The 13,826-nt window shown below is 37.1% G+C and overlaps 1 protein-coding gene across 1 annotated transcript; it reads left to right on the top strand.

Annotated features, from left to right (window-relative positions):
• The first annotated feature begins 85 nt into the window (after positions 1–85).
• Positions 86–13,757, top strand: LOC128677787 (lamin-C-like). The gene is made up of 10 exons (XM_053758891.1): positions 86–645; positions 7,210–7,342; positions 7,609–7,807; positions 8,261–8,382; positions 8,931–9,071; positions 9,501–9,706; positions 10,246–10,492; positions 11,085–11,306; positions 11,848–11,940; positions 12,280–13,757. Exons 1-10 carry the CDS (start codon positions 215–217, stop codon positions 12,322–12,324), a joined length of 1,839 nt encoding a protein of 612 aa, XP_053614866.1. The 5' UTR covers positions 86–214; the 3' UTR covers positions 12,325–13,757.
• Positions 13,758–13,826: the final 69 nt, after the last annotated feature.

Below are 13,826 nucleotides of genomic sequence, written 5' to 3' on the forward strand. Positions count from 1 at the left end.
CATGTATAGTGAAGATTTACCTTTATAAAAAGTTTCATTCATAATGGCAACATTTTCCATGACTCAACGATCACGTGACCAAAATGAAGCTTGGGTTTTCGATTTGATTGGTCGTTCTTGAATATTTCTTCCGAGAACTCGCTTGTGTCGCAAGCTCGTGTGTGAATTTATTTTTACTTTATTTATAATCGTGTTGAATTAAAATTTGTTCGAAATGTCTTCAAAAACCAAAAAGACTGTGACATCTTCGTCGAACATTAGTGTCGTGTCTTCTGTGCAAAGCCCCCCTCAATCAAGCACTCCTGTTGGTAGCCGCCCTTCGAGTTCAGCCGGCCGGCCCAGCAGTCCCCTAAGTCCTACAAGACACAGCCGCCTTCAAGAGAAAGATGCTCTGCAAAACCTCAATGATCGCTTGGCGGCATACATCGACAAAGTGCGCCAGCTTGAGAGTGAAAACTCTGGTCTGCGCCGGGAGATCCAAACAACACAAGAGGTGGTCACCCGTGAGGTCTCCAACATAAAGGGAATGTATGAACATGAATTGCAAGACGCTAGAAAGCTTTTAGACGACACTTCCCGTGAGAAAGCAAAATTAGAAATAGATTTGAAGAGGTTATATGAAGAAAACGATGACCTCAAGAAACGGTGAGTTTATTACGTTTATCAGTTCATAAGTACCACATAATAACCAGTATCATTTTATTATTAGCTATTATCAAATAATTTTATTTGAGTTCATACATTATTGATGGCTTGAAGTAAATTCCTTCCGCCTAACCTTAGCGCGAAGTTTACGTCATCCGCGAAGTTTGTAAGCGGGCGCGGTGTGACGAGCGCGGCCTCGCTTTTACGACATAGTGACATCATAGCTCGATATAACTGAAGCTTGCATACCTAAGCATCCACATTAAGTAATGACAACATAGTTGAAGTTACCCAATTATTAGTATCCTACTAGCCTAGTGTTCATGTTTGTAAACAATGAGCATTTTTACTAGTTTTAATCAGTTTCTATGATAGATTGTTGTTTATTTCTTGATAATGATAAACATAACAGATTATGATTCATACCTGCAACATTTTTACTTCAACCCTCAATGTGCATCAACATTAATGTTATGATGATGAACATTAACAACAGTGTTCAATGTAGATGTTTGACCCCGTTTGTTTGGGAAGCAAAGTAAATAGCCATCTATTTGTGTCAAGGTGAAATACATCTTCACATGAATTTCTTTCGCTTTTGTGATATCATGTAAAAAGCTAGTCTTAAATAAGCACTATACATTTTCTTATCATTGCTGAATAGAAACTTGTGTTTGCATAAAAGCAAAACACATTTTTTATATATGTACATAATTTGAGATAATTTTGGTGTAAATTTATTTAATGATCCTATATATATATATATATATATAATTAAGTAAATATCTACACATCTTATTATTTATTAACTTTGCACAAACCTTGACTTACTTTCCATGTTCGGAAGTTGTTCGCAGTATTCAAGGCTGTAAAGGTCATTTCCTCTATGTTGACTCACAATGTTAACTCTTCAACTGCAAATGCATTTCTATAAGGCTTATCTATATCAACAACTCTATTATCTACACCAATCTACGTCTCTTTCTGCTTGTTTGTTTAAAGCTTGCTTATTAAATTTAATGTTGTCGATTAAAATAGAAGTACAGTTGTATATAAAAACCATTTTTATTATTGTAACACTTAATTATGAAAACACTACGGCCTAGACCTTTGATTCAATAAGATTTTTGGGTTAGAAAGTACCATTTGTTACTATTCCAGGTATATGCTTCCAGGCATTCTACTCTGTCTAGTTTCTACACAAGTTATGCCTTCATCTAAATTTGAACTAAGTACCCCTAAAACATCCCATACATTCATGAAAATATTTCATCAAGGAGTTTTCAAACTTACCTACCTAAATAAAGCAGCCCAAAATAATTATAGGGAAAAAAGACACATTAATATGTTTTCTACTAGCACAAACTACTAATAAGGAAAAGAAACATTAAACCATTAAAGTATTTATTGCCTCTATCACTGATAGATAAGAAATTACATGTTTAATTTGTATGTTGCCCCACTGTCCTATTTGACCCATGAATAATCAGCATGCTTGCAAAGAAAAAAAGACAGATAAGTACGAAATTGTTTTATTCAATAATCTCATCTAAGTGTTAATTAAGTTATTCTTCGATTGTTGACCCTGACTTTACGTCAGCATTCGAAAATGTCCAAAATCTACCGCCCACGGTCCGCCAACATAGAGTTCACGTCGTTTACCCCTAATGCCGGCTATGTAGGTACTATCGACCAACAGTTCGCCAAACTTTGGCGGATTCGGGATAAATTGCTGGTTTTTCATTGCGGTAGATAAAATCTCTCATACAAACTACGCAATGTTCTTACATTCGCGTCGGCATCTGGCTTGATTCAACGATAGTGTGTGTGTGTGTGTGTGTGTGTGTAGAAGTGTGTAGCCGGCATAAATAAATCTCAACCATAGACTCGTTCTGAAACCAGAAATCGCGCCGCCTGGCACGCGCTGGTGCCTACTTTCTTATCGATGACATTTCTTGGTGACCCCTAAAATATTGCAATCAATTTCTGAAGGAAGAAGATTTTATGTAAGAATATTTTATATAAAAAAATTCAACCTTTAAAAATTCAAAATTTAACATTCTCTCTCATCTATGCATGTTCCCTTGTTCCCGGATGCGTTCGGGATTGTGAAGTCGTGAAGCTCAGGGTCAACGTAAAAAAAAACCTTTTATTGAAGATTTGGCTGTTATTTTGCAACAGGCCTGGCTGACATCAGACCTTGGGAATGCTATTGTTGATATGGAGCTGACCAACCAACCCACCAACTAACATACTAAACTAAACAACTAATATACTAATTTATAAATACCTAACTATACCTATAGAATTAATAAATAAAATTAAATAAAATCCAGAATATTTTAATCATATTTTTTTTACAAACGAATTATAAAATAATAAAGAATCCGCTTCAAATTATGTGAACTTGACTTTACCTGACGTAATCCTTTTTTATAGCTTAGCCACCGACAGACGCATACTAATGCAGCCTTCATCGAAAATACAGCATGACGATTTCCTATTTCTTAGTTAGAAATAGCGCTATTAAGAGAATAATAACAATAACTGTAATCATCTAGACATTTGCTACCCCACTGTTGCCTCCCACATGGTAATGCTATTTTATCTCGTATTTATAAATTAGCGACACTTCACACATGTCTAATATTTTGCATAATTTGCGAAATTTGAATAGTCGATTGTGTTGTATAATTATGTCCGTGTGCTAATACTATTTAATGTGCGGAAATAAATTCAGGTCTCTTTATTGTTCGTTAAATATCTTCCTCGAGGTTTTAATTACGTATTTTTATTCGAGAATAGATATAAAAGAAATTGAGATAAAATATAGCCTATAGCAATCATGGATAATGTAACTTTAGGTTTTTTGAAATCAGCTCGGTAGTTTCTGCGATTCCCGCCTCAAACATAGAAACTCACAAACGCGCCTTTTCATAATAATAGTTAGGTAGATTGTCTCCATTTAACAAAATAAGCTAGCCGCTTGGCAACTCCTGGCTTTAAATATTTTAGCCGAAATTATATTCTTTAGATTAGATTTATTTGATCAATAAACAAAGCAGCTGAATAATATTACGTAGTCTCCAAATATAGGTAGTTAAAAGACGATGGCCTTATCTCATAAATGTGTCCAAATATCATGTAGGTACTGTACCAAACAGTTAAGTACCAGATAACGAAACAATCACATCATCACTATATAAAAAGTATGTGTATAGTATAATTTTGTTTACATTGACGACGCCGACGATCTTGCTCAATCGATTATTTTATCGTTTGGTTTATTTTCGGCATGCGATGTTCAGCGGCGGAGATCTAGATTTGGAGCAGACAACAAGCCAGGCGACATCCCCCTTTCTCTTTAATTTTGTTAATCACGCAACGGTATATCGGCCAAGGCCCGCATACGATTCACGCGGAGCCGGCGTCGGATGACCGAGCGCAGGAAAAACGAGTAAATGTATTTATAAAATAATCTGGCGAAGCTGCGAGCTAGAACATGGCTAGCACGCGGGAACCGGATAGTGGGATGTTTACAATACATTCCGTGTATGGTTGCGCAATACCGCGCTAGGAGACAAGACGTTCACCTCGCGCCGATGTCGCGGTGTTCAATAACTTGACCCTCTGCTTCCTATTATATTATTACTTACGAAATTGTATTGTTGACTTAAAAGATTTAAAAAAATATATTATTTTTTAAATAACCTATTGTTAAGCTACTTTCTTTTACAAATTGTCAAAGGCTTGTATCATCTCATGTAAGTACTTGTAATAAATACTTCATTATAAAGTAAATTGTTTTGGTACTTATCGTAGATGAGGTAAAATATCCTACTAGTAGGGTGAACCTGCTGGTTTACGATCAGTTAGTCGATGTCTCGATTTTAAAATTTCATAACTTAAAAAAATGTTGCATTATAAACTAGATATTGTGTTTTACGCGTAAAAAAACTATTCAACTATTTAATAAACCTATCTTCATAAATAATCCTATTTATCTGTTATTTTTAAATTTAAAAATAATCAAAAAGTGTGTTTTGTTTAGTTCACGATCGTTTTTCGTCAGTTTACGTTCACACATTTGCGCCAGTTTACGATCATTAAAAACCACTGAAAAAGGAACTCTAGGGCAATGAATTGAAAGTCGAAATTGTATTGTATTATTTGTTGAAAAAAAATTTTTTTTTCCGTTTGACAAAATGAACATTATAGGGTGTTAGTGCTGCTTCAGAATAAGATATTTCGCGCATTTTAAGTGCAACTAGGGAATGCATACATCGCAGGCTATATTTTTTTCCAAATCTTCTTCAAAATCACTAATTAATTCTTCAGCACATTCACTGTATAACAAAGTATCTTTTTATTACTATTCTTTTTTATAAAATCTTCTTTTTCTTTTTCTTTTCCTCTGCTTTCTTGTGTCCCTGTGTCAGGTAAAGTTATATTTTCATTAGGAGCAAGCAAATTCGAATGGTCGAGACCGTTTCAATACTTTGAAACGTTGTGGAACATATTGCTAGCTTCGTTGGTTTCAGTTTCTTCAAAGCTTAAGTTTTCTGGAGTAACGTCTGTTATCATATCAGTTGTAAGTTGATTTGGTGCTGCAGCTTGAAGAACATATTTTACCATTTTTGTTTAAGATTCATCAAACATTGAATTTGCTAACATCTCAATAGGCAGAACGGATGAACAGAGATCTGAGGCATGTGCAGCTAGTACTTGCGAGTGGTCCTAAAGTATTCAATAGACGATCACTGAAAATGTTTTTAAACTAATCAAAAATTGTTTCCAAACGGTAACTGACCGGTATACGATCATATAAAACTAATATTTTTCTATAGAAAAAATAAATTATCGGTAACAGGCCGTTTCCCGATCACTTGGTTTGTCATTAGTAAAAAGCATTTAATTTTATGATTATTTTTCATTTTAAGCCGATCGCCATCTGATCTATAAAGTAAACATGTTACGATGGAACAAAGTAAATATTAATATTCCCGACAACGCCATGCAAGATACTACAAAAGCTTAACGAAGATAAGGCCAAAACCGCCCCCTTACGATCACCTAATCGTAAACTGAAGGAAGCTTAGTTTTGTAACGTCTCATGGCGATCACCTTATTTTATAGTAAATGATTAACTTCTTTTATTAAATTTCCACGTAAGAAGGAAATATAACTCTTTTTCAACACCACACACATTAAAGTATGAAAAACATGTTTTACTGACGATTCAATGTTCACGTCCCACTATTTTTTTCTTAAGATTTGGCGGTAATATTCACGCAAGCGCATTGGATAGATTTCTCAGCTCACTGATCGAAAAATAACGTATTTGGCTACCGACACAACTGATACAAATGAAAAAGAATAGATGGATCAACCCTTTTTATGCAAAATTAACACTTCACGCGCGGTAATACGGTTATTTTAGAGGTTTTTTGTAAAAGTGATCGAGAGCGGGTGGTGATCGGTGAACCGGTCGATTCACCCTATTATGAATACAAAAGTTTGTGAGGATGTATGTATGTTTGTTACTATTTCACGCAAGATCTACTGGACGGATTGTTATGAAATTTGGTACATGGGTAGAATATAACCTGAAATAACATATAGGGTACTTTTTATCCCGAAATTGCCACGGAAGCGAAGCCCTGGGGCGCAGCTAGTTCATATGTAATTCTATAGTCGTTTCCAGGCAGGGGAACTGAATTAATTATACCAAAAGCCTTTTCACTTTTCATATACCTTCTTAGGATATCAAATTCGGGAAAATCTAGTTTCTAAAAGTATTTGTTAATGGTTTTGTTGAAATAAGATTTCCCCATCATGGACTCTTAATAAGTAGCGAAGGTGACACGGATTACCGTTATCACGAAATACTTCAGAAGCGAGCCAGTATTATGTACACAACAAATACACTGGAAATACTACGTTTTTGTGTGGTTTTTTATGTACACATGATGTGTGATATGAAAGTAATCATAATAATCAGTATATAATAAAGCAATGGAGTCAATTTCGTGTTCTTTCATTTCCACATGATTAATTTCGGGCCTTGACACCCTAAGGTCGCTCAGTGGCTTTAGGGTAGGGCTGCTAACTCATAATATAAAGGAGGTAACCTTCATATTTATGACCTACTTTAATAGAAACCACGTGATATTTTTCGTGAATATTGCTTTAAGACATGATTATGTTCTAGTTTTGATTAAGGTATTCACTTCACTGTTGTGTATTCTTGTACTATAACATGGTTGCAGTATTTGAGATTCAAGCCATCATCATCAGCTATTTAAACGTCGCAAATGCTGAGGTACTGGCCTTCTTTATTGATGGATAAGGACGGGCCATAACCCATCACGCTGGTCCAAAGTAGCAAATACAACTGAGACTTTATACAAAATACTAAATACAAAAAGAGCTTTTGACAATTCATTTAAGGTCACCCATCCAATGCCCAACTATAGCGAAGTGACTTGGTCACTACTTTCGCAGGCCGAACGAGATTCAAAACCTCGATAAAATTGAGTGTTAATTATAGTATTATTTTTTCAGCTTGGACAAGAAGACCAAGGACTGCACCCAGGCTGAGAACCTCGCGCGTCACTACGAGACTCGCTTCACAGAAGAGAGCAACAAATACAACACCGCTCTCGCAGACAAGAAGAAGGCTCAGGATGAAGCGAGGGTAACTTACTGATTTCCTTACAATATTATTGACGCACCCAAGGAAGTCCGCATATGCTCTGGTTTGATGATATTAAGAGAACAGCAGGTGTGAAGTATTTTTGAATAGATTGCCCAATATCGACAAGGATAGCATAAGTTAAAGAAGGCCTATACCCATGTGATATAATCTCCTTAATCCAATTACAAGTTCTAGTTTGAAGAAAAACAAACAAACGCACTTTCACATCATTACACCAACGACTAATTAATCCCTGTTTCCACCAGGACCTCGCCAAAGAGCTGGAAAAACTGCGCAAGGTGTATGCTGATACGCGCAAGACCTTGGAGGAGGAGATGCTATGCCGCATCGACATGGAGAACACCGTGCAGAGTCTGCGCGAGGAGCTGTCCTTCAAGGATCAGGTGTTCCAGCAGGAGTTGCAGGAAACGCGCACGCGCCGCCAGGTTGAGATTTCCGAGATCGGTAAGTGTGACAACAATGAATCATTTTGCGAAAACTTGGGAAGTTGCTGAGGAATCTGGAGGACTGATCACCTGACTGGTGGCTTCTATTGGTATCCCCAAATACAAAATAATAAAATAAATGTATGACCATTTATAATTTTATTATCAAATTATAGCAATTCACTGGTTCACTTGTATATTTATATTGATAATAGATCACTTATATCGATTACCTTATAGAAACTTTGTTATTGGTTCTTATTTGATATGCGCCAACCAAAAAGAAACTATTTTATTTTTGGTCCCAACCTTTGAATGAGTAGTCTCGGAAAATTAAAACTTCTTCAATTTACTTTCGAATTTTTAAAATGGCTAATCTGGTCTAAATCTACCAATTCTATATTTACATCAATCTGATTTTAGTTCAGTTAATTAGAGAAGCGTTATATTGACATAAATTCTTTAATCCCAGATGGTCGCTTGGCCCAACAGTACGAGGCCAAGCTGCAGCAGAGTCTGCAAGAACTTCGGGAACAACAAGAGGCAAACATCAAGGCCAACCGCGACGAGATCGAGGCCCTTTATGAGAACAAGGTGCGTTATAGACGACATACTCACACAAAATATTCATTACAATTGGCTGTCAGCTCCTTAAATGTCATCCAAGTTTCAAAAATTCTCCAGAGCTAATTTGAATAATTTTTTGGCTGTTTCACTCCCATCCACTCTCTGATCATTGATTGAGCTAAGACATATTGCATCCTCCCACTCTTTGATTTCCGACAATCATTCCATTAGAAAATAATATGTACACTTACTCAGAACCCTTTGGATGATCAATACAGACTTTAGAAATAATTTCATAGTTTATTTTTGAGAAATGCTATGTAATCTAAAATTAATCTGAAAAAGTGCCTGTGAACATCTAATTTCTGATTAAATGCTTTGACAGAATGTGACATGATTTTTGTTTTTTAAATGCTTTTAAAAATTAATATTTTTACTTAGTAGATAATAGAAAGATGAAAATATGCCAAATCGTTATAAGCAATTATGATTAGTTTACAAGGTATATATTTTAAAAAAAAGTATATTAATTGATTGAAAGTTATATCAGGAGAATAAAGAATTTTTTTTTTCAGTTGAAAAATCTGCAAGGAGCAGCCAGCCGCAACAGCCAGGCGGCCACGGTGGCAGTGGAGGAGCTGCGTACCATGCGTACGCGCATCGACACCCTCAACTCGCAGCTCAACGATCTCGAGAACAAGAACGCTGCGCTCAGCGTAAGTTTGTTATAGATTATGAAGATAAGATTCATAGATTTATGAAGGCATTTTTTGGTTTGGACCACTAAGGGTGATGATAAACTGATTTTGGTATTAGGAAAGGTCAGATTGATTTAATATTGGTTGTTAAATATTATATGTAAAATATATAATGATAATGAAAAATTGCCTTTTTACAAGCTTTTATTTAACTTGCAATATAACTATGTCTCGAGTGAAATCTTGCAACTCTTCTCTAAAGCAGATATGTTCAACCGATTGATTTGATGGTGCACCCAGGAACGGTTCCAAATGATAACCCCTCAACAGCTTACTGCGCTCACATGATTTTTTATCACACATTTCATGCAATAAGATGTCTCTGACAGCAATAACATCTTCTGTCAAAAAAAAATTAAGTAAATAAGTTATAATGGTGTGTATCAGAACCGTTGCCGCGAGCTGGAGCGGCAGCTGGAGGCAGAGCGCGCGCGGCACGCGGAGGACCTGGCGGCGCTGGAGGCGGAGCTGGCGCGCCTGCGCGACGAGATGGCGGCGCAGCTGCGCGAGTACGCCACGCTCATGGACATCAAGATCTCGCTCGACCACGAGATCGCCACCTACCGCACGCTGCTCGAGGGCGAGGAGGACAGGTCGGTGGTCCTCGTTTGTTCATTTTTAGGAGAACTATGAAACTACACATAATTCTGGAAGTGGTGGTGATGCTTAAGACGCCCGCTGAACTGAAGGTGGGAACCTTCAGTCCAGCGGGTGATTCGAATGCTACTAGTGCCACTTGAGTTTGTATGCCAGTCTGGCTCATATATAGTAGTTTTTATCAATAGCACTATATATTGGTGAATTGAGTCCTGAGGAAAATTTAAGTGTAATTTATTATGTTTTACCTGAACGATAATAAACATTTGTTTTTTTTTATTTATGTATATGTATTACTTATGAACTAACCCAAAGTCTGCTCTTGAAAATGAAATAATATAATGAAAAAATACGCGATTTATCATGCATAGTGAACAACAATATGTACAATGTAACAATTTGCAGTTAGTGTATCAATATGTCATTATGTGACAAGTTGTGACTGACAACCATGACTGTACTGCCTGCGCTCGCGTCAAGCAAGGCAGTCAAACAAGTATAATGAATCTTATGAAACTGGTATAATATTATTCAGGCTGAACCTGACCTCGCAGTCTCCTGGGCGCGAGTCCCGCGCGTCGGCGTCCGGACACAGCAGCGGGCGGCTGACGCCGGGCCGCCGCAGCACGCCGCTGCGCGCGCGCAAGCGCACTCTGCTGGACGAGAGCGAGGAGCGCAGTCTGCAGGACTTCAGCGTCACCGCCAGCGCCAAGGGCGACCTGGAAGTGGCCGAGGCCTGCCCGGAAGGAGCCTTCGTCAAGATACGCAACAAGGGCAAGAAGGTTTGTACATAGTTGTATTGTAGTTCACTCAATGACGAAAGTGATGCGATGTCTAACCCACTGCTAAGGGGGGACATCGAAGTGACTGAAATCTAAGCTGAGGGAGCCTCAAGATACACAATAAAGAGAAGAAGGTTGGTTCATATAATAGTGAACTCCTAAGACGAAATGCCCACTGCTAAAGGCGATTTGGTGTGGCCATGACAGGACTTTAGGAAAGGAAGCTTTATTGGAATCTGTATCAAGGGCAAGAAGATTTGTTCATATTTGCCAGTGAAGTGCGATTTTAACATCTCTTGTTGTTTTACCCCTCTCATCCATAAAAAAGATAAGCATACAGTCTGTCAAGAAATTGGTGAAAATAAATGAGAGTGCTGTATCCTATTAACTGGCAACTGTTTCCTTATAGACCAATTAATATATAAAACAATTTTGTGAACTCATTGTTATTTAAAATTTATTCTTCATCTTCAACTTCTGAATTTTCATTGGTAGTTTCAGCAGCAGCATCCACAGGTTAGGTAAAAAATAAGAATTCGACGCGCCTCTAGTATCTGAATAAGTTTATTCATGTTCATGATTCCTTCCGCAGGAGCTAAGCCTTGGCGGCTATCAGATAATCCGGAAGGCGGGCGACCAAGAGACGGTGTTCAAGTTCCACCGCACGGTGAAGCTGGAGCCGGGCGCGGTGAGCACCGTGTGGTCGGCCGACGTCGGCGCCGACCACGACCCGCCGCGGGACATCGTCATGAAGGGGCAGAAGTGGTTCGTCGCTGATAACTTCACCACCGCCTTGCTCAACACCGATCAAGAGGTAATGTTTTTGAGCAAAATGTTCATTGTTATTAGGAAGAAATAAAATATTGAATAATTGTTATTAGGAAGAAATAAAATTTGAATAAAAATTGGTCATCGCCGCGGGACATCAAGATGTACTGTGGCATTTTTGAGCCAAACGTTCATAGTTCTTTTAGAAAGAAATAAATTATTGAAATCAAAAATAATCTGAATCATGTCAGATTTGTGCTTTGTCGCGGTACCACATAAAGAAAGTAAAATTACTTTCTTAAAATTATTTAAATATAAAAAAGTGTACATTTATGTTATTATACGTACAAATTAAAAATAGTTCTTCTTGTTGCAACTAGTTGAGCTGGCAATCTCAGTAGCCCGTGTGGAGTAATAAGAGGTGAGACATATATCACCATAGAGCTCCCGAGTTTTTACAATCAAAATTTAAAATTTTCGCAAAATACGCCGGATAACAATTTTGGTAAGAAATCGTTACTTGCCCAATTTATAATGTTCTAATAATTTATTTATCCTAATGATAACAATAATCTATTCCCCGCTAGGAGGTGGCAGTGTCGGAGCGCCAGCGCCGGCAGCTGAGCACGAGCGCGCAGCGACACCGCGAACTGGCACACAAGTTCCCCCGGAGAGAACAGGTACACAAGCAACATCTAATTTCCAAAACCCTGCTAATGTCATAAAATTTTATTATAAAAAACCTCATTCGGTATGATAGTGGACTACCTAGACTATAAATAAAATTCTTTTTAGTCAAGCTAGATGTTTCAGTAATCAGACATGTTCAAATATTTCATTTGCAAAATTTTACATTCTAAAACGACATATTTTTACACTCAGCGGGCGAAGACTGGAAGTTTTAAAAAACAGTGCACGATTTTGAACAGAGCTAATGGAAGAATTGAACTTACTTTGCCGATCCTACAGAAAAAGGTCAAGAAGAAGTGTACGGTATTAAAGATACGTATTATTTTCAGTTGGGCCCCCTGCGCGAGGGCGAGGAGAACTGCCGCATCATGTAACGCCCCGCGCGCCCCCCGCCGGCGCCACAGCCCGGAGCTACGGACTCTGCCCCCAGGGGCTCCCCTCTCACCCCCTACCCTGAACCCTGCTGACCTCGTCTGTCGTCACATCACCCGATCAAGCGACTTCACATTCGCGATTCCGTAAACTGATTATGCTGGATAGTATACGCGACTTTTACAGTTACATTTAAATCAAGTCAAATTTATATATTTAATGACTTTAGTTTTTCTTATATTGATAATAAAATCATGTATATTAAAAAACTAAAATCATCATATAGTAAACACTTGGAAATCTTGAAGCTAAAAACAGTCAACGGCAAATCAAGTTATCCAAAATCATTGCAAATATGCCGCTGTTGGCGTCGCATAGAGTTGCAAGGTAACTTGACATGCGGTTACCTTGTACATTAAGTGATAAGATATAAATGCATATTACGTTGCAAAAAGTGGTATAATGTATGGCGTTTATTGATCGGCTTGGTGAGGCGACACCCTTAGCTAGCCACCTTTTTTATTTATTTTAAGTATTACATGTCACTAAGTTTGGGTGTATTCATTGAGATTCGCTCTGAAAATCTAAGTCGATTGTCCAAAGACCTGGAGAGAGAACTTTTGAAAGACTTCACTGTGCTCGCTCACTGAATTTACCCGATCTATATTTTAATTATAATTTATTTCTAGTAAAATGAAATAAGTTTATCCGCATCTCACATGAAATGTATTAATGAAAATAAAATTAGTGGCTTGTTGAGTACTGGCCAGTTAGAGAGTACCAAACCAACTCTTCACTGGCATGTATGGCCTTTTCCTCGTAACTTTTGAATTTCGGTGAACAAAGTACAAATTACGTTCACATTTGGGTAAGTATAGGTTTATGAAGATTTTTATTATAAACTCCCACCCTTCACGACACATGCACTAGTTTGTAAGTACATAATTATATTGAGAATTATAAAAATATCCATCTGATATGAGAGCAAATGGTGTAGATGAAATCTACTAATATTCATAATTCATTGTGACCTTGGATTAGAAAAATCATTGTATTAGGTTAAGTGACTTGACAGTATCCGTGTCACATTAGTATAAGCTACAGCTTCCACATTGCAGATTTTACAAAATACAGGTGCAAGTCTCAAATTAAAAGCTCTCATTTGACAGAAAGTTATTATATAATATTATGAATATATTTCATTAAATCTTTTATTGTTTGTTTTGTAAGAATTGTAACCATGGCATTTTGTATTTAGTTGGCATTTAATATTATTTCTTTTTTGTTTCGAATCGCAGAGGATTGAATCTAATTGTATTTGTGTTTGGTTAATGAGTGAATCATGAGACCTTTTTAATTTGGACCCATCTTAACTTTTCCAGTTATAAATTGTAACATTAACTACTTATTACAAATTAAATAATATTTAGATTTACTTAGTAGTGTTTTATTTCGTGTTTATTTCTTACCCTGTATGCGACATACGTTCTAATACCGGCTCACA

Source organism: Plodia interpunctella, chromosome 2 (genome assembly GCF_027563975.2).
Source record: "Plodia interpunctella isolate USDA-ARS_2022_Savannah chromosome 2, ilPloInte3.2, whole genome shotgun sequence".
NCBI lineage: Eukaryota > Metazoa > Arthropoda > Insecta > Lepidoptera > Pyralidae > Plodia > Plodia interpunctella.

Coding starts and splice junctions, on each gene's coding strand:
- LOC128677787 (XM_053758891.1), top strand. CDS start 215: ATGTCTTCAAAAACCAAAAAGACTGTGACATCTTCGTCGAACATTAGT. Junction 7,343..7,608: donor AGGCTCAGGATGAAGCGAGG/GTAACTTACTGA, acceptor TGTTTCCACCAG/GACCTCGCCAAAGAGCTGGA. Junction 11,941..12,279: donor AGTTCCCCCGGAGAGAACAG/GTACACAAGCAA, acceptor TATTATTTTCAG/TTGGGCCCCCTGCGCGAGGG.